General features: G+C 45.1%; 1 protein-coding gene across 9 annotated transcripts in view; it reads right to left on the bottom strand.

Moving 5' to 3' along the window:
* Window positions 1–19565, bottom strand: part of PLA1A (phospholipase A1 member A) — a 43805-nt gene that overhangs the window by 12711 nt on the left and 11529 nt on the right. For 3 of the 9 annotated variants that reach the window (XM_028110614.2, XM_028110618.2, XM_028110619.2), the window contains 6 exons: window positions 17487–17576; window positions 15289–15456; window positions 13590–13679; window positions 9991–10099; window positions 6695–6859; window positions 5479–5899 (listed from right to left, as the gene is read on the bottom strand). In XM_028110614.2, the coding sequence (XP_027966415.1) occupies window positions 5809–5899; window positions 6695–6859; window positions 9991–10099; window positions 13590–13679; window positions 15289–15456; window positions 17487–17576 (713 nt within the window). In that variant the 3' untranslated portion in view covers window positions 5479–5808. Of the gene's footprint in view, window positions 1–3364; window positions 5423–5478; window positions 5900–6694; window positions 6860–9986; window positions 10100–13589; window positions 13680–15288; window positions 15457–17486; window positions 17577–19565 lie in introns of those variants that run through there. The other 6 variants (XR_015768502.1, XM_028110615.2, XR_015768503.1 and 3 more) reach the window with 5 other exon arrangements.

Raw genomic sequence — 19565 nt, 5'->3', positions numbered from 1 at the left:
CAACTTGGAACCAGTTGAACACCACATGGGAACTCCAGAGGAGAAATTTGGGAATTTGAGTAACTCAGCTTAGGAAGACAAATACTTGAATAAGTAATTGCAAGAAAACATTTTCTTTGAACCATTGTCAGAGAGTTTGTGAATTGGTATGACATTTTTGGAAAGTAATCCACCATTACTAACCTTTTGATATATCTGTTGACCTAGCAATTCTCACACAGGAATCTACCATATAGAAATGGGGGTACCAATAAATGAGAGAGATGTACAAAAATATCTATTGTGGCATCATTTGTAGTTGAAACAACCTCAATATCCATCACAAAGAAAATGGTTGACTAACTTATGGCAGATCCATACTGTGGATTATTATACAACCAGTGAGTAAATTAGACCTATGTCTAATAGGAGGGATAGGTTATTAAGTGACAAAGGAAAATTGCAGAGCAATAGGTGTGCTATGATTTCATTTTTGTTAAAAAAAAAGCTTTGTATGTATATATTTGTATCTGCATGGAGAAATGTGTAGAAGGATGTATATATGGCTATTAACATAGATTACCTCAGGGCCATGGCAGCTATATGTCTATACAGTTTGACTTGTTAAAATGAGCATCTATTGATTTTGTAGTTTCAAATATATATATAACAATGTAGAGGAGGTGTTTTGTTTGGAAATTAATCTGAGGGTCAAGATTGGAAAAAGATCACCCAGCTGCTTTAAATGAATCCTGGTACCCAGATCCTGAATCACAGTCTTGCTTTAGAAAGACCTTGTAGGGTAACTGAGGTCTTTGTTCGGGGATCACTGAATAATCCCAAAGAAAAGAAGTTAGAAGATGGTAGGTAGATACATTTGCTCCAGTGACCAAAAAGAGGGAAAGCAGAGATTCCTAGGAAGCTTGGTATGTTATCAGCAAAGTCCAGGAACAAATCACTAACATCACTTGTATATATTTAGGAAATGAAGTAGCAATTAGTAGGAGAGCATACATGGGCTCCTGGGAATTAAGTCATGCTAAAACCCAATTAATCATATTATTTCTCTTTTCTCTCTCTCTCCCTCAAATCAGGGGATCATTGTCGATATAAAGTACTGAAACTTTTCTTATAATATGTAAGTAGTCAAGATAAACATGAGTTAGAAATATATGTGAAGGGTGAGCCCCAGGGTATTGATTAATCTTAAGGAAGCTTCTAGAGGTAGGTCAGAGGTAGGGCTTTCAAGTTCTTGGCTATAGATATAAAAACTGCAGTCTATAAAAATGTCATATATAAATGTGCATATATATATAAATATATATATTTATCTGTATATATATATTTATTCTTATGATAAATATATAAAAATTACATGAAGCTTGGAGGGAGAACTAAATGTTCTTAAGGATAAAATCAGGATGGGGTGCCTGGGTGGCTCAATTGTTAAGCGTCTGCCTTCAGCTCAGGTCATGATCCCAGGGTCCTGGGATCGAGCCCCGCATCGGGCTCCCTGCTTGGCTGGAAGCCTGCTTCTCCCTCTCCCACTCCCCCTGCTTCTCTTGCTGTGTCTCTCTGTCAAATACATAAATAAAATCTTAAAAAAAAAAAAGGATAAAATCAGGATATAAGAAATTCCTGACAGGGAATTTTTTTTTTTTTTTCCAGAAGGCATGGCCTTGTTCCCGAACCTCAGGGACTTATGTTGTGATTTTTTCAATGGGGTTTGCCACAAACTTCACACAGAATATTTTCCTACCACTGATAACACCAGGGGATCCACTGAGTCATGTGACTCAAACAGGAGGGCTGCTTGCATTGCAGTCTGGACTGGCTGCAGAATCCTTTCCTGTTTTACAGCTCTCAGATCCAGCCACTGTTATCCCTCTGGAAATGGGCCATCAGTGTATTGCTAGCTGTAGAACATGATGCCTCCAGAACCCAGAGACACCCACCTGGCACTGGGCATCCATTTTCATTGTAGTTGGTGAAAGATGTAATAGTTTGTCTTTCTCTTTGGAGGGGATGTCCAGCATGCCTCTGACCACGGGACCATAAATTTTTTTAAAATTTTAATTCCAGTATAGTTAACAGACAGTGTTATATTGGTTTCAGTGTACAATATAGTGATTCAGCAATTCTGTATATTACTCAGGGCTCATCAAAATAAGTGTACTCTTAATCCCCTTCACCTGTTTCACCCCCCACCCCCCACCCGCCTTCCCTCTGGTAACCCTCTGTTTGTTCTCTGTAGTTAAGTCTGGAGAGAAAAAAAAAAAAGAAATTCCTGACAGGTTGGAGATACTACAATAATATGGAATGGAATTGGGTTGTATGAAAAGTTCATTCAGGTTCAAAAAATCAACTCCACAAGAAAGCAAGCAAGCTGGATGCAGTAAGAATATAGACTCTTTAAAAATATAAAATAAGAATATAGACTATAAAAATATAGACTCTACAGTTTCCCTGAAGTGACTCTTGGGCTGAATTACTGGAGGACTACTATGAGGAACATGTGAAAATATACTCCTGGTATATATTCTGTGGGAGGAAGGCCTCCAATATCGAGCCCAGTTCTGGGACCATGGCACAAACTGAGCATACTTAGGGTAGAGTGACCAGAGAAGAGAAGGGTCTGGAAACCACGTTTGTAGTGCCACATAAGGGCACAGGCTGACTATTGAAGTGAGTTACTTCTGTAATAGTCTCTGTTCATGAGAAGATCTTCAAAGAGGTTGTGAACAACGTGGGTGTGGAAGGGAGACCCACGCTCTTGCCTTGGCATCAAGCAGAATTCCATGTTACCTCTCCCTTTTTTTGAACTCCACACATGCCCCACCTACGTAAAGCTGGGTTTCCCAAAGTGTGGGCTGCTGGGCAAGATGGTTTAAGGTAGCACATAGACCCAGCTTTAAATAACATTAAATCTCATGGTGAGATTGCTATTTCTGTTTTCATTTTCTTTCAATTCACTGATTACATACAGAAGAAAGTCTCTGACTGTTAATACGGTCTCTCTCTTGACATCTCTCTCATATTTGCTGATCTTCCCTTTTTAATAAGGAAAAGACAGGCCGGAGCGTAGAGCCCTCAGCAAGCCACAGTATCTTGTTGGAATTTTGAACATTATGTTCTCATTGTACTAAGTTGTGATAAGGGAAACTGGTTTTTTAAGGTGATGATCTAAAGTTTCCCACGGGGAGGAAAATCAAATGTGGGAGAGTCTAACGGCACTTGAAAGTAAGAAGCTAGGGCGCCTGGGTGGCTCAGTTGGTTAAGCGACTGCCTTCGGCTCGGGTCATGATCGTGGAGTCCCAGGATCGAGTCCCGCATCAGGGAGCCTGCTTCTCCCCCAACCCTCCCCCCTCTCATGTACTCTCTCTCTCTCTCATTCTCACTCTCTCAAATAAATAAATAAATTAAAAAAAAGAAAGTAAGAAGCTATTAGCAAAGCAACACAGGGGTGTGTCCAAAAGCAAAACTGAAGGTAGGAGGACAGGGTAAAACAGGTCAGGTCAGTGTACCACCAGTCAGGATCCCGTAACGTAATTTTGATCACAGAAGCATAATTGGCACACACCGCGAAGCGGTAAGCAGTAGGAAAAGCCAAGGAAGCACTATGTGCTAAGCAGTGTCTCCCAGGATGGCAGATGAGCTACAGGAAGCGCAGCCTGAACCCAGCTCTGGGTAAGCCCATGTCCAGGCAGGTTCTTGCCCAGGTCCTGGGTGGAGGAAGGGAGGGAGTAAAGAAAGGAAAGAGAGGTTTTGGATTTTGAAAAATAAAAATGAACTCCAAACCTGCATATTGGGGTAAGTTTCTTCAGACATGTTATTGGTCCTCCTGACTGTGGTGCAGAAAATAAAGCAGGTATTTCAGTATTCACAGCGTGTCCCCTGTCCTCTTGCTGCATTTCTGCAGCCCAAAGGCTCAAGCTCTCTGGTCTGGTGAGCTGGGTGACGGCTCAAGTGACACAGTTGCAGCCTGTGGCTTACATCATTTTCCTGCCTTTACTGGCAAGCAGGAATCAGCAAATCAGTTTCTTTCAAAGCACATTTTAAAAAGTCTTGAACAGGGATGCCTGGGTGGCTCAGTCGTTAAGCATCTGCCTTCAGCTCAGGTCATGAACTCTGAGTCCTGGGATCGAGCCCCACATCGGGCTCCCTGCTCAGTGGGAAGCTGTCTCTCTCTCTGTCAAATAAATAAAATCTTAAAAAAAAAAGTCTTGAACAGATATTTGCATGCCTATGTTCACAGCAGCATTATTCACAATGGCCAAAAGCTGGAGTAATCCAAGTGTCCACGGATGGATGAATCAATAACCAAAATGTGGAATATACATACAATGGAATATTATTAACCCTTGAAAAGGAAAGGAAATTCCGACACATGCTATAACATGGGCGAACCTTGAAAACATTATGCAAAGTGAAATAAGCCACATACAAAAGGGCAAATACTGTATGATTGTATGAGGTATTCTAGAAGGGTAGAAATCATAGAGACGGAAAGCAGAATAGTGATTACCTGGGGCAGGGGGGAGAGGCAATGAACAACTGTTCAATGGGGATAGAGTTTCAGTTAGGGAAGATGAAAAAGGTCTGGAGATGCAAAGTGGTTAATGGTTGTACAACAGGATGGATGTACTTAAGACTACTGAATTGTACACTTAAAAATGATTAAAATGATGCTTTAAAGGGTTAAAGAAAACGATTAAGTCTGGAAGAATCCAGGAAGTACCTGGCTGTGGAGAGAGTGGGGAAGGGGTATGCCAGATCTCTGTTCCTCACCCCCACCCCAGCCCCTCTCCACCCTTCCCTGTCCTGCTATACGCCCTGGCTCACATCAGCATGCCTCTCGCCTTCTGGTTTCTGGTTGGAGTCATTCAATGGGGAGCACGAGCAGGAGATGAGGGCAGAGAGAAGAGTGAGGTCACAGAATCTATTTCCCTGGTCTCCTCCCTGCAGGATTGCTGCCCGGTGACCGTGTCCTTTGTCTGAAGGTCTGGCAGCCCCTCTCAGTCTCGGGATTCTGGTGCTCTTGCCTCTTCAGACCGAGCGCAGTAGCAGTTGCCACGGTCCCTGGCCCCAGAGAACCGCACTATCCCTTTTGGTCTTCCCACTTCCTACTAACACCTCTGTCAATAGTCTTTTTATTAAATTCTCCACAAATTACCCATTTTGAGCACATCATCTGTTTCTTGCTGGACTATGGCTGATGTGAGGTAACTTACAACAAAGTTGGGGAAACACTGATGCAAAGAAGATCCACTTCTATCCCCAAAAGATCTCTCTGATCCTCAAAACCTTCCAGATATCCAGAGGAGGCAATGGTAAGGGGTCTTCCATCTTCCTCCCTGCTCTCCATCCCCTCTCTTGTTCCAAGAACTTCTTTTCAATTGCTATTTTAGTACAGAGAATTCAGCATCCATTGTTTTCTCCAATCCTATAGACAATCACATTTTTGTACATAACAGAATTCCATTCCAGTAAAACAAATCATTCAGATATTCCATGGTGTTTTATTTTTTTTTTAAAAAAGCATTTTTCCTGTGAATGTTTCTATTGAATCCTAGATACAGATGTTCAAGGATATGGGGCAACTGCAGTTAAATATGAATAGAAAAGCTGAAATGGTATTTTTGTAAGGCAGTTCAAATTGGTAATAGAGACAAAGCTCCATTAGATGAGCTATCTCTCCCCTCTAAAGTGGCTAACTATGAGGGAAATAATCAAGAGTTTTGCCTTCCTTCTAGTAGTAATGGCCTAGAATAAGTTGAACATAGCTGCCCAACCTCCTCTGAAATCCAGGGAGATGTATCCTGTCCAGGCTTACACTATTACACACGTTATTTTCAGGTCAAAAGAAACAGTCACACTTGCTTGTAAGGTCAATGGCTCAGGTAAGCAGACCATCTCTTTGCTGCAAAAGAAGAGCAACAAGAAGGTATACGCTCAGGACAGGTTCCTGATTGGTCAGGAGAGAGGGCTAGGAGTTGTGTGCTCTTGTGGTTCCATGGTGTTAGGTGGAAGAAGTCTACAATCGTCCATTATAGGAGTTTACTACTCCTGCCCTCCATGTGCCCAGAGGGGTAAGACTAGTATAAATCCCTGCTAGAGGTACAGGTGGATCCTCACCTGTGAATGTGACCAGGCTGTGCAATTAGAAATCTTTATTCCAATAAAATCATATGTAGATACTAAATAAGACATATATAAAACAGATTCTATATTTATATATAAAATTATCCAGCTGTATAACAGATAAAATGAAGTTTCTTATATTGAAGTGGGAATGGGAAATTGAAAGTGGTAATTGTTGTACAACAGGATGGATGTACTTAAGACTACTGAATTATACACTTGAAAATAATTTAAATGATTTTTTTAAAGAGTTAAAGAAAACAATTAAGTCTGGAAGAATCCAGGGAGTACCTGGCTGTGGAGAAAGTGGTGGAGGTGTGTGCCAGATCTCTCTGTTCCTCACCCACACCCCAGCTATTTTCCACCCTTTTTGGCTTTCTAATACCTCCAACCCAAGATGGCACCACAGGAAACTCAAGAAAACCCTGGGTCTTTGTCATCTCTTCATTGAGGAAGCTCACCACTGTGATGAGATTGCACCTCAGCAAATGTCCCATCTAAGGTCAGGATTGGTCCTTGTGGGTGTATCGGGGTTGGGTGGAGTGGGGTGGAGTAGGGTGGATTTTGGGCTTACTTGTCATTGACCGGCAAAGGAGCAGTGCAGAACTTCCCAACAATGGTGGTCCGGTCTTTTCTCCAAACTCGGTGGGAAGAGTGAAACTTGAGTTTCACTTGGTTTATCTGGCACTGAGGGTTGGTGTGAGCTATGACTCCTTTCCCCTGGAGTTCCTGTCTAGGTCTGCAAGGGAAAGAGAAATTAATTTACCCAAGCACATTTGGCCTTTGCTTCCCCCTTGGCTCCTACAGGGCTCTGCTGGCAGTGTTGGTTAGCTGTCATGCACAAAAGAACTCCTTGAAGGTGGGGACCACGATCCTTTGTATCACACTCATCAGCCCCTCTGTGCACATGCTCACAGCTTTAAACATGGTTCAGAAAATAATTGTTGATTTTTGAAAGCAAACAAGTGGACATGGCAGCAAAATAGTAGCTCTTGGATTTTCATATCTGGGAAAAATGTCTGTGTTTCTTAGATTCCTAACTGGAGAAGATCTTCACTTTCAGGTCTACCTACTGGAAGTACAGGCCTCTTTTAGGGCATTCAGTTCCATAAATTTTGTGTAGACTACTGTATTTTAGACTGAGTATGAATGTGTGGATGGGGAAAAAACAAACAAACAAAAAAGGGATCTTGAAACCAGACAGAGCTGGTGTGGTACCCAGGTTTCGTCTCTTCCCAACTGTGTGGCTTTGGAGTCACACGCCCTAGGTCTAATCTCCAGCTCTCCCACGTGCTAGCCATGAGCCTGACCCACAGGGCTTGGTACGTCTTGACTGCACCCTAAGTGACCCAGAGTGAAAGCAGAGTCCAGGTCTCTCTTGGCCCAAGATGGAAGGAGGAGTATGAAATGACCAATCTAGTTGACAAAAGCAAGATTCAGGTGTGGAGCAAGGAGGCCTGCTGGGATTTCGCCAAGCTGGGCAAAGCCCTGGGGAGCAGGGAAGGCACTTGCCTCCTGTGCCCTGCCCGGGGCCTCTCCAGGCTCAGAAGCAGTGGGGCCTGGAGAAAAAGGAGGAGAGCAGGGGGATGGGGCTTTCGCCTTTGTGCATGGGTGTTGGTTATCATCAAAGAGGGGGCGCATGGCTCAACCACATGGTTTTCCTTTCCTTTCTGGCCTCTGTGGAGTGATAAAAATGTCTTCTTTGTGTACTTTTTAACCCAAGGTTAGTCATATCGTTTGTTTTTTTCTTTTGTGGAAGATTCTATATGACTTTAAAAGCTGTTCCTCATTTGTTTTTGTTTTTTAATTTTAGAAGTGTTTTGAAATATATCAGAGGGGGGAAAAAGATTTTTCCTTTTAAGAAGCTGAATGGATAGAAGAGCTTGCAAACTAGCAGGGTATGAAGGATGCTGTGAGTGACCTTGAAGAGGAAAATTACCTAGAGCAGGCCCAGGCCCACAGGCCCCAGTAGATAGAAAGTTACTAGCTCTGTTGGTAGAGCAAGAGATAACCAGCCATTTCTGCTTCTGTCAACAGGCTTCCCACCACAGCCTTCCTGCACTGCTGTTCCCACCTAAAGCAGCCCCCACTCCCCCACCTTAAACCCACCTACCAGCACCCAGCACAGCCCTTGGAACCTGACCCCCTGCACTCCCCTATAAAACACTCTATAACTCCGCTGCCCCAGGCTCCAAATTTCGAGTGCAAGCTCCTCTGGGTCCGTACGCATAAAATAAACCTGAGTTCTCCTACTTCTCTGAGCGTCACTTGGTTTCTCACCTGTCTGATTTTTATTTTTCTGCAACAACCTAAGGACTTGGTTTGGGTAAATTTTCTAATTAGAAGGAAATCTTGGGGTTTCGCAAAGCTATAGAATGTAAGGAAAGACCACACATAAACCCCCCTCCTTTTTTTCAATTTCTATTCTGCAAAAAGGAAAAAAAACAACAACAAGGAATTGAAGATAACCACGTTCTGAATCTTCCACAAACGATTAAAACGCAAACAGCTTTTGGGAGAAGGAAGAAAGAATCTGTGGATGTCCATTCCAATCACTCAGGGAGCTTTGAAAGGTGTAGTGGTTGAGGTTATGCCCAGAGACTCTGCTGTTAATTGGCCTGGGGTGGGGTTTGGGGGGGGGTGTCATTGGTGGTTAACACTCTCCAGGTGATTTTAATCAGCAGCTAGTTGCGTGTCATTATCTTGACTCCAGCCAGTGTTAGCTCATCTACCAAAACACAGAGAGGTAATGAAGACACCTGATGGAAATAACATGACCTCGAACTGATCTAATGAAAATTATTCAGCTATAATCTGCAAGACTCACATGGGCACCTGAAGATCTGTGTTGGGATCCTGACTGCCTGCCATCCCTCTCTCTCTGTGGCCTGTGTCAGCTGGAGTCCTGGGTGGTGGCAGGGTGTTTGGGAGTCCAGAAGTGTGCTTCTCTCAGCAGAAATTTGTCTTCCTTGATAGTATAATTAATGTCTAATGCTGCAGCCTCCAGAGGGCCTTTAGGGTTCGTCTTTTATAGAAAGCTAACCAGGGAACTTAAATCCTTTTAACATCTCTATTGATAACACCTTCAATGGCTTACTTCCTTTTTGGGGGCTGGTTATTCTTTGTTGGTCACAGATGATTATCATAAAGACACCCCCCCCACCCCCCACAAGCCTAGGGCAGGGTGGTGACCCATTACCAGTTGTTTTTTAAAGAGACAAGCACCCCTGCTGCTGAGTTCCTCTCCCTTGCCAGGCTTGAACCTCCCTATAGTTGTTCTCTGTCTTCCCACCTCAAGCCTGGTCCTGCCAGCTGCTAGGCCCAAATGTGACTCCACAAGGGAAGGAAATGCTCAGCCTGGTTCTAGGGATTAGCACCAGATGGCCTCAAGCCGTGCTGGCCTCCCCTTGTACTCATTTGCTAACTGACCCTCTGTCTGTGATTCAGTTCTAGTCACTCACCCAGTACCACCCCCACTTTCCAGGAGTGGGTGCTCCCCAGGCTCTGGTCAGCACTCCCTGGGCTGGTGGCTGAGGTCCTCCTACTTGCTGACATCCCTGATGCCCCCTTCCTGGATTCCTGACTAATGTTTCCTATCAGGGACCCAATTCTCATGTTCTCACCACCCGTTGAGACATCCCATTACTTCTGCTCGCCCGCCTCCTCTGCAATTGCCTAAATACACTATCCTTGGATCCACTACCGATCATGAACCTGGGACAGTTGCCCAGCATGTGTCTGTGGGTGCATCCGTCGGAGGTACTGCCCTCACCCCCACCTCCAGCCTAGTGGGCTCGGGCCACCTCTCAGTGAGCACACAGTGCCTGTCGTGGGAGATATGTGTGCGTGTGATGCGGGACACTTACGTACATGGTGATCTTGACCAAAGAAGTAACATTGCTGCTAAGGAAGGTGACGGAGATGAGGGTGTCCTTGTTTCTTGGCTCCTGCAAGTAAAACTCCACGAGGCTGTGATGCACTGGGAAACCAAAACAGGGCAGACTCCTGGGCCAGAGGTCAGTGGTGCAAAACGCACCCAAAGCCCCAGAGAGCCGCAGGGCAGGAATGTGAGCCCTGCCTCTTAGCAACAGATTACCTGCCATCCCAGATCCTTAGCTTCCTCATTGTAAATTGGGGGAAATAAAAATAGGTCTGAATGAGAGTTAAATGAGTTAATACCTACAAAGTCCTTAGTGCCTGTGGCTAGGAAGCATTCAATACCTGTTAGTTTTTGTTATTACTTGAAATGCTAGAATGTCCCACTCCCCCCTGCTTTATGACATTATCTTGGTGGTGTGATTTTTAAAGAACTGAAAAGGATGTCTCATATACTAAATAAGTAACTCATAAAATGTAGCAATCCCCCTCTGCTCCTCTCCATACACACAGTTTCAGGAAGCCCACTTGTGTGTAGGAGATGACCGTTTTCCCACTCTGGCAGCCTGGGTGCCTCTAGGACGTCTCCACCCTCCCAGGCAGCATGGATCCTGAGGCTTTCAAAGCTGGTGTCATTGACACAGCCTGTATGAGGAGCCCAGCTCATGGTGATACCCCCGGGACCTGCTATCTCTCTGGCAAGAGAAGTTAAGAAGAATTACAGCTTCTCTAACATCCTGTCCTTTCCTTATTAAGGGGGAGGCCCAGCTGGCTGCATTTTGCAGTATCTTCGGTCTTGGGGCGTTTTCACAGACCTCTCTGGTGCTCTGGACATAGCCGGAGAGGCAATCCCTCAGCTCTGCTCTACTTGTACTTTTTCATTTGTCATGTTTAACAGGCAGTTATTGGAGGGACATCAAGTGGATTTAGGGAGACTTGGCACTAAGCTGGAGGATTGCTGTGATCCATCTGGGCTCATGGGGCTGGTAACAAGACTCATTGACAGGTGCTAAGAAGCCAGGAACCCACAGGAAAGAAAGAAAGCACCGTATGTTTCTCCTCCGCAGAGGAAAACATCCAGTGCCATGCCCCTTCTGTCTCTCTCTCAGTTGTTTGCTAGGGGATGCAGATTGTTACGGTGATGGGCAAGGGCTGAATTGGAGTGGGTAACTGCAATGTGGAATAAAAGTTAAACTACATAAGCTTTAGGAATTTCATTTTCTAGGCTGAGTTTGATATATTACACCACTCCTTCCTTTGTCAGCAGGTCTCACCTCATCAAGAAAGTTTCCTAAGGTTCTGCTTCTCTCTTTACAGTATCTGGAAGCCCGGGGAGGGTCGGGTCTACTAATGTTGGGTGGGTGGGAACCAGTCTGTGCAGGAGTGAGACATGGGAAGCAGCACACAGAGCCCTGGACGGGAGGAGATCCAGGAGACTCGGATCCAAGGCCCGGCCCTGCTTCCTCGCTCTGCCCCTTTCCCTAAGTTACCGAACCTCTCTGTGTCCTGGTTCCTTTTCATCTGTAAACAATAACGCTTGACATTACCTCATAGAACATGGCAAGGATGAAATGAGGTAATGGGGAGAAAGCGCTTCATGGGAAACATCCTACAAGGGGAAAGTAATATTGTTAGAAAAATTGTTATTTGGAGAGGACTTCTCTGCCCAGCAGGTGCATACCTGGCAGGAGTCAAGGGTGACCACTGAACACTGCTGTGGCCCCGACAGGCCAAGCGAGCCAGGCAAGAGGAGCCCAGTGCCGTGGTGGCCTGGGGGGTGGGTGAGAGGGGGGAACTACGGGCTGCTGGTGCCCCCTGAACTGCCAGGTGGACGGCCCGCCCCTCCAGGTGGAGGAGGGTCCCAGCTGCAATGCTAAGAACAAAAAGCTCAGAACTGCAAGGCTCAGAGCACACAGGCAAGCAGGTATCCATGCTGGCTTGTTTCCTTCTGTGCCTCTCTGAGATTGGTGAACAGACAGGGTCATGCTTCTGGGCCACAGAGAGGGTGTCTCACCACAAATAGGAAACAGTCACAAAAATGGTGGCTCCGCAGATCTGCCTCAGCAGGGACCTTAAAAGGCCTCTAACCTCAAGTGTGCCCCAGGCTCTGGTTCTGGCATCTTCACCTCTGCCACCGGACAAAGCATCCTCCCTCAAGCTGACCTCTGGAGGGGGCGGTGAGGACAGAGGAGTAACCAAGAAACATGGCCGTAACGAGCAGATTCGCTCTCAGAAGCGGAGGCAAAGAGGCCAGTGTGGAAGTGGGTGGTGGCATGGAGAGAGAACAGATTTGGGAGTCAGAAGACCCAGAGTTGAATGCTGCCTTTTCCACCTCACTGTGTAGCCTTGGGGACAAGACTTTGTCTCCCAGAGCCTCCCCTTCCTCACACCTAACTCGGAGTTGGGTTGTCAAATGAGTGGATATATGTGAGAAGCCCACAGTCGACTCTTGTAACCCACTTGTTCCTAAGAGGTAGCCAGGAATTCTCTCTAGCATGATAAACACCCTCATCCAGTCTCTTCCAATTCTCTGACTGATAAAGGGAAAGGAATTATATTACTTATCAAGTTCTGGTCACTGTGCTAGTAACTTACTGTATACTATTTTATTTTATCCTCACAGTTGATTCTTTGAAGTAGGTACTGTTATTGCTCCCATTTTCTACATACGGATGTAGAGGTTCAGAAAGGTTAAGTCAGATTCTCCTGATCACACATCTGGGAAGTGCAGAAGCTGAGATTCAAATCCACGTTTATGTGACCACAATCTGAGCTTTGGGCTCCATATCACATGGCACCAGGAGTTCTGGTACACTAAGATCCCTCCACCAACCAGACACAAGCTGATCTGAAAATCAGTTAGAATTAGCATGGCCATATAATTTATCATCCTAACCAGCATACTTTTGTCCTGTACCCACAATAAACCAGATGAGATCCCAGGATAACAAGCATAAAAAAAGAAGTATAGGCCATCTACTTAAGATGCAAATAGCGCAGGGAAAGATGATGCTCCAACCTGGGATGGATTTCATAGATTCTAAGACATACTTTCCTCTCACATTTAACATCTTTTACTAGCATCTTTGCTTCAGTGAAATGCCATGGTTAGAAGCAATGGTGAAGAATTGGAATATGTATGTGTAGGGGAAGGAGGGCAGAGGGCAAGGTTCAATATTCTTCAGAGACCCTGACCTAAGAGGGCTGCCAGGGTGGGAGACTCATAAGACAGGCACCAAGGAGGGGGTAAAAAATTATGCAGGAAGGAGGGAGCCAGAGGGCCCTCCCAAATACCATACTACAGAGAACCCACACTGGAGGGAGGTGGGGAGGAACTAGGAGAAGTATACAGGCAGTAAGATGTCCCTAAGTCCTCATCTGCAGCTGAGCAATGGGTTGGACTAGCTCTGAAAGTTCAGCATCTAAGACCAGTAGCTGTTGCCCCCCACGCCCCTCCGATGACATCTTTGCCCCAGTTTTTCACCTCCCACCGCGGCCACCATGCTGTGCTAGACACAGCCCAAGCCAGAGCCCTGGACTCTGCAGGACAGCACACTAGCAGAGCTGAGCTACACATCTTTCCCCCAACTCACCACAGTATGGAGCCCGGGCAGTGGTCAGGAGGAAGACTTTCACTTCCTTAGGAAGCGGCTCTATCTTGACACCACTTTGTTCCATCAGCCCTGGAAGCAGAGAGGCAAAGACAAAGACAGCAGAGCCCTGAGGACGCCATTGCAGTGTCCCACAGCACCCAACCATGTTTTGAGTCATTCATGCACTCATTCATTCTACAAACACCCACACTGTATGCTCATTCTATGCCATGCTCTATGGTGAGTCCCAGGGTACCTGCAACCCAGTCCAGCCAAGGATAAACACAGAAGTAAACAGGAAGTACATTCTTCAAATCATCTGGCCCATTCCAAGAGGTATTTATCAGAAAATTTTTTTTGAAGATTTTATTTATTTATTTGAGAGAGAGAATGAGATAGAGCATGAGAGAGGGGAGGGTCAGAGGGAGAAGCAGACTCACTGCTGAGCAGGGAGCCCGATACGGGACTTGATCCTGGGACTCCAGGATCATGACCTGAGCCGAAGGCAGTCGCTTAACCAACTGAGCCACCCAGGCGCCCGGTATTTATCAGAAATTTGAAATTATGTCTCCAATTGGCAAAATAATCTATAAGAGAGTTGTTTGAATGGCATTTATATCCCGTGCAGACAAGGCACGGGGAAGCATTTGACCTGCAGCATAGTAGTTGACAAGTTAGGGAAGAGCACTCTAAGCAGAGAGTACAGTTCAGCAAAGACACACAGGGTGAAGAGACGAAATGTTCTTGGAAGTACAGGTAGTCAGCATCCCTGGGGTGTTCAGCACCAGGGAAACTGTGGCGAGAGGTGACACTGGCAGATAGTGTGAGGTGGCTGTTTATATCAGCAGGTACATCACACCTGGGGGACATTGTGGCATATGCCTACTGAGTCAGAAGTAATGTAGATTTGCTTTATTGTGGGAAGCTACATCTACTTTAACATTTTGTCAAGCTGGTATCTGTTTCATAAGGAATGGCAGGCTGCCACAGTTCTGAGTGGCAACCGGGGGTGAGAAGTGAGAAAATGAGGGAGGGGAAGGAACCATTTATATTTCCCAGAGTTCTTCCTGAAATCCTTCATCTTGGAGAACCCTAGGATGTTCTCAGCAATGACCTGCAGAGGGTGAGTTGAGGCCAGATCCCTCAGCCTTTCCCAAGTCCTTCTCCCCAGACTGGCCTGGAACATCCAGGAACGTGCCCAACCCAACTAGTAATGAGGCAGGCCTCCAGTTGGCACATGGCCACCACAGCCTGACACCTCTGAATTGGGCCATGGGTGCCATTCTTGGGGATTCCCCACAACACCTTGATTTAGAGTCTATCAGGAGTTGGAGAATGGCTGGCCTAGCTAGAAAGACCTAGGGCAAGCATCTGGTCTTGGAGTGGGGGCAGAGGCTCTGGGCTATACCAATGTTTCTAAAGTGTCCTGAGTCTGGACTTGCAGATGAGGGGCTGTGTGTGAAGGGTGTGTGCAGAGCAAGTATGGCATCAGGCAGCAGGACAGAGGGTGAGGGGTGGGACGTGGAAGGCCAAATGCCTTCTTCCAGGTGGGAACAGACCAAACACCTTATCAGTGAATTTCCTTACTCCGGGGGGATAGACTTGTTGATCATAAGAAATCAGGACTTACAGAGGTGACAACTAGCAAGACTTGGACTTTCCCCAAATTGTCAAAGGAAGCCAAAGGGGTGGCATTTACCAATTCTTGGACAGGAAAGCAGAAAAGGGTTAAAACAATCCAGACATTGTCCAGCAAGAAAGGCCTTGTAGTTGACACAGGGAAAGGCCACGAGTGGACAGGAATTCTCCAGGGCACTGATGTAGAGGTGCACAGCCCTCATGTGATCACAGATCAGGTAACTGTAGCCTGTGGGGGGTGGGGGGAGGCGGGAAACACAACCAAGGCTTTAGTTTAAGACAAATGAAAATCCCTTCATGCTACTTATTGTAATTCTATTGAATTTTATATTCCAGCAGGCTATAAATGCATGGGATGTCTCCTGAGCCACATTTTAAAATGTTAATGGACATGGCTACTATATTCTCCCTCTTCTTTTGAATTTTCCTGAGATACCTAAGCTTAATCTATGAAAAAAGTTGTTTAATTTGAGACCTATCTTCCATGATCATGCAAATTCTCTTTTGGAAAATGGGAGCTTACTGGGAATTGGTGATCCTGACCCACTTCTCACAATGAATATCTGTCTGCACATTTTACCTTCTTCATCATCACCTACACAATCCAATTTTTTACAACCTCATGATACCCAACCTAGTGATGAGACAATCAAGGGAGTCAGCAGCAGTTCATGGTAAGTCTCTGAAAGTCAATGTGCTTCGAGTTCACCTGGCCAAATGACTGATACACTGAATTTGCCAAATGTCTCAATTTAATAAAAACCTGGTTTTCTTGTTACTGTTTACTGTATAAAAATCTGAAGTAACTCACATTGGATGAATTGGCTGGGCTAATAGGTCTATAGTGAGTCACAGCTCTAGCGTTCTGGGGTCTTCAGATTCTCCCTTCACCTTGGGAACCCCACTCTGGGACCAGCAACCAAGTCTGAGCTTATATTAACCTGCCTTCCCCCATGTTTGGGACACTCTATGGGCAAGCTCCTTCCAGCTGCAACAGGGAGCTGGGGGACACAAACAAAACCCTTCTCAAATTGTGTTATGAAGAAAAATGACAAGTGGCCAGCTAAAATGCCACAGAAATATTCAAAGGTCATTAAATCCAAACTATCTCATCTGATAAAAAATGCTAGAAAATCTATAAATTGTGAAAAAGAAACGTGTTTTTGGAAAATCAATAAATTTGGTAAATTAGATGAGTGGTTATTCAATAAAATTGTCAAAAGAGCCCTTAAAATGTCAAAAATTTGGTGAAGCAGGAAAAGACTAAAAACAAAGTAAACAGAAACCAGGATAAAATTCTCATAAGAAATGCTGATAGGTTGGCTATATTCACAAGAAGAATAAAAAAAGATTAAACAAACCTTGATCCTTAGCTTTTGACAAATTTAAAGTTATTTAAAATAATGCTAAGAAGAATGTATTCAAAAAGAACATTCCAGGAGACTACAACTGACGCTTGAACAACAGGGGAAACCCCCATGCAATTGAAAATCCATATATAACTTTTCACTCCCCCAAAACTTAATTATTAATAGCCTACTGTTGACAGAAAGGCTTACTGATAACATAAACTGTTGATTAACACATATTTTGTACGCTATATGTATTCTATACTGTATTCTTACAATAAAGTAAGCTGGAGAAAAGAAAATGTTAAAAATCATAAAGAAGAGAAAATACATTTACAGTGCTCTACTGTATTTATCAAAAAAATCCATGCATAAGTGGACCTGTGCAGTTCAAACTCATGCTGTTCAAGCATCAATTGTGTATTTAGAAAAGAAGAAATGTATATTCATTGAATGTATTCAAGATGATTATCTTGAAACAGTTTTGGAGAACTGCCAAATTTCATAAGTTTGGGGAAATTGTCATCTGTGGATTGATCCTTCAGCTAGCCAGCTTTGGGCGTTCTACTTCTGCCACAACTAGGCTCTTGCCAGGGATGTAGCTAGTGTGGACCATGCCACAAAGCGGGGCCCAGGAAGAATAGAGTTTATTGGCTTGAGTGATGATATATCACTGCAGGACCTAAGAAGTGGGGAGGCCAGCAAAAGTATGGTGCAAGCTTTTCATTTCGGGCCCTCCCCTCCCAAAATTCCCCAGGCTCCTAAAGACATGCATTCAATAAGTGCAGGGAAAGGCATTATGGGGCATAGCAAAGGACACTAGAAGGAAGACCTCCTGTGGTCTGCACTGGCTGTTGGTGAATTCCAGCCTCCAGGGCAGCCAAACCCCAACTCTCTCTGGCTTTCTGACCTGCATGAATGAAGGTGGGACAGCCGGGTTGGTCTTGGCCTCCATTGACAAAGTAGTCCACGTGTCCAACAGGAATCCGGATACCCAAATCTGAAAGGAGGCAGAACCCCATTGTTTCGGACTGCAGGGGCATATTTTCTGGATCCCACAGCAGGGCTCCCCAGCAGCAGAGCCTGAACTCTGACTTTGGGAGCCCACCCACTCTGTGTGCCCAATGGGTACCCACCTCACTCCTCAATGCTGGGACACAGCAGAGTGTGCCCTCCATTTTCTACACTGAAAGGTAGCCAAGAAGAGTAAAGCCATGAGCAGATATTCATATTTGTCTAATAAAATCAAGAAAAATATCCCTTAACATCAATCAGTTCTGATAAATCACTAAATCTTATAAGCTTGGTAAATGTCCTTGTTGAACAAGTGTTTATTTTGTTTGGAGCTAGAGTTCAGGTAGATATATATTTGGGGCCACATTTCCACAGTGTCCCTCATATTTTTGTGCTGTCTTGAACGGAGCAGAAACCTGGCTAGTTTGAAAGACTGTAGCCTGTAGCTCTTATTTCATCACCGTGGCCATATCTGACCCTTGAGACTGGGTCCGAACCAGCTGCCAAAGACCCCAACTTTCCTCTTCAAAAATCTTTCCCCTTCCCACATCTATCACTACTGTAAGTGATTGGTTGTATGTTATTTGTTGAATGACATCTATCCAGGGGTTAGCCAAGGACCTAGAAGTTATCCTTACTTTCTCCCTTTCCCTCATTCCCTACACTTAGCCCATCACCTGTCTGGTCAGCTCTACCTCCAAAATATATTTCGGGGGCGCCTGGGTGGCTCAGTCGTTAAGTGTCTGCCTTCGGCTCAGGTCGTGATCCCAGGGTCCTGGGATCGAGTCCACACTGGGCTCCCTGCCCGGCGGGGAAGCCTGCTTCTCCCTCTCCCACTCCCCCTGCTTGTGTTCCCTCTCTCGCTATGTCTCTGTCAAATAAATAAATAAAATCTTTAAAAAAAAAAAACAAAACAAAATATATTTCGAATCTTTCTACTTCTCTACGTCTCTACTGCCCCCACCTCTTCTCTATGACTCTACTGCCCCCATCTCCCACCCAGACCACTACTGCAAACACCCTCTAATGAGCCTCCAGGCTCCCTTAGTGTCCCCTGCAGCTGATTCTCTGCACAGCAGTTGCAATCGTCTTTACAGGAAATCCTAATGCCTCCCTGTTCTCACCAACTACAGAATAAAATGTAAACTCCTCACCATGGCCAGCCTGGGCCCCCTCCTTCTTCTCCTGCCTCACTCCCTGCCTTCTAACCATGTGGGTTTCTTTGCTGTCCCCACCCATGTCCAGGCTTTGCTTCTGACTGCTCTTTCCACCGCGAATGTTCTCCCAGATCTTCCCAGGGCTGGTTCATTCTCACCTGCAAATACTCAACTTGGACAGACTTTCCTCCATAACCCCACCTGAAGTGGCTCCCCCACCCAAATCACCCTCTGCCCCACCTCCTCAGTCATGGTACTCAGAGTGTGTAATTATGTCTGCTTATTTGTCTGTAAGCTCTACAACTTACAGCAGGGACTTTGCCTGTCTTTTTTTCCTGCTATATCCCCAATACTAGCACCATGCCTGTCACATGTGAGTACCTAATATTTATCGAAGGAAGTAATGAATGAATGCCTGCTCAATTGGTCTATATTTCCACGTGGGTGGGGACCTTCTTCAATGCCTTGTGCCTTGCAGTATTCTCAATGCTGACTATCTAGCTCAATAAAAATTGGTTAGACAAAATGGAATGCTTTTTTTTTTCCCCTCTCATCACATTAGGAGGAGGCTCCAACTTTGAAGGGGACTGAGAGGCCTCGCTCTGGTAACTGGGGACCTAATAAGTCACCTATTTAGCAAATTTAGAGACAGAAGGGGTTAACTTTCATAATTAACATGGTTACCCCAACAGCTAGGCAGAGGCCTGTGGGCTTTGCTTTCCTATCTGTGAGATGATGAAGAAAAGAGGGTTAAATAGTATGCCTGCGTGGGTTTTTTCCAGAATTATGAATCTGTGAGTGTTGGGTGCTAAAAGAAG

This window comes from Eumetopias jubatus, unplaced genomic scaffold, assembly GCF_037043125.1.
Source record: "Eumetopias jubatus isolate StellerSeaLion01/CBP00866 unplaced genomic scaffold, mEumJub1_p1.0 scaffold_1, whole genome shotgun sequence".
In the NCBI taxonomy this organism is placed as follows: Eukaryota; Metazoa; Chordata; class Mammalia; order Carnivora; family Otariidae; genus Eumetopias; species Eumetopias jubatus.
Note: the sequence above shows the minus strand (reverse complement) of the source record. Positions and strands in the feature narration are given on the sequence as shown.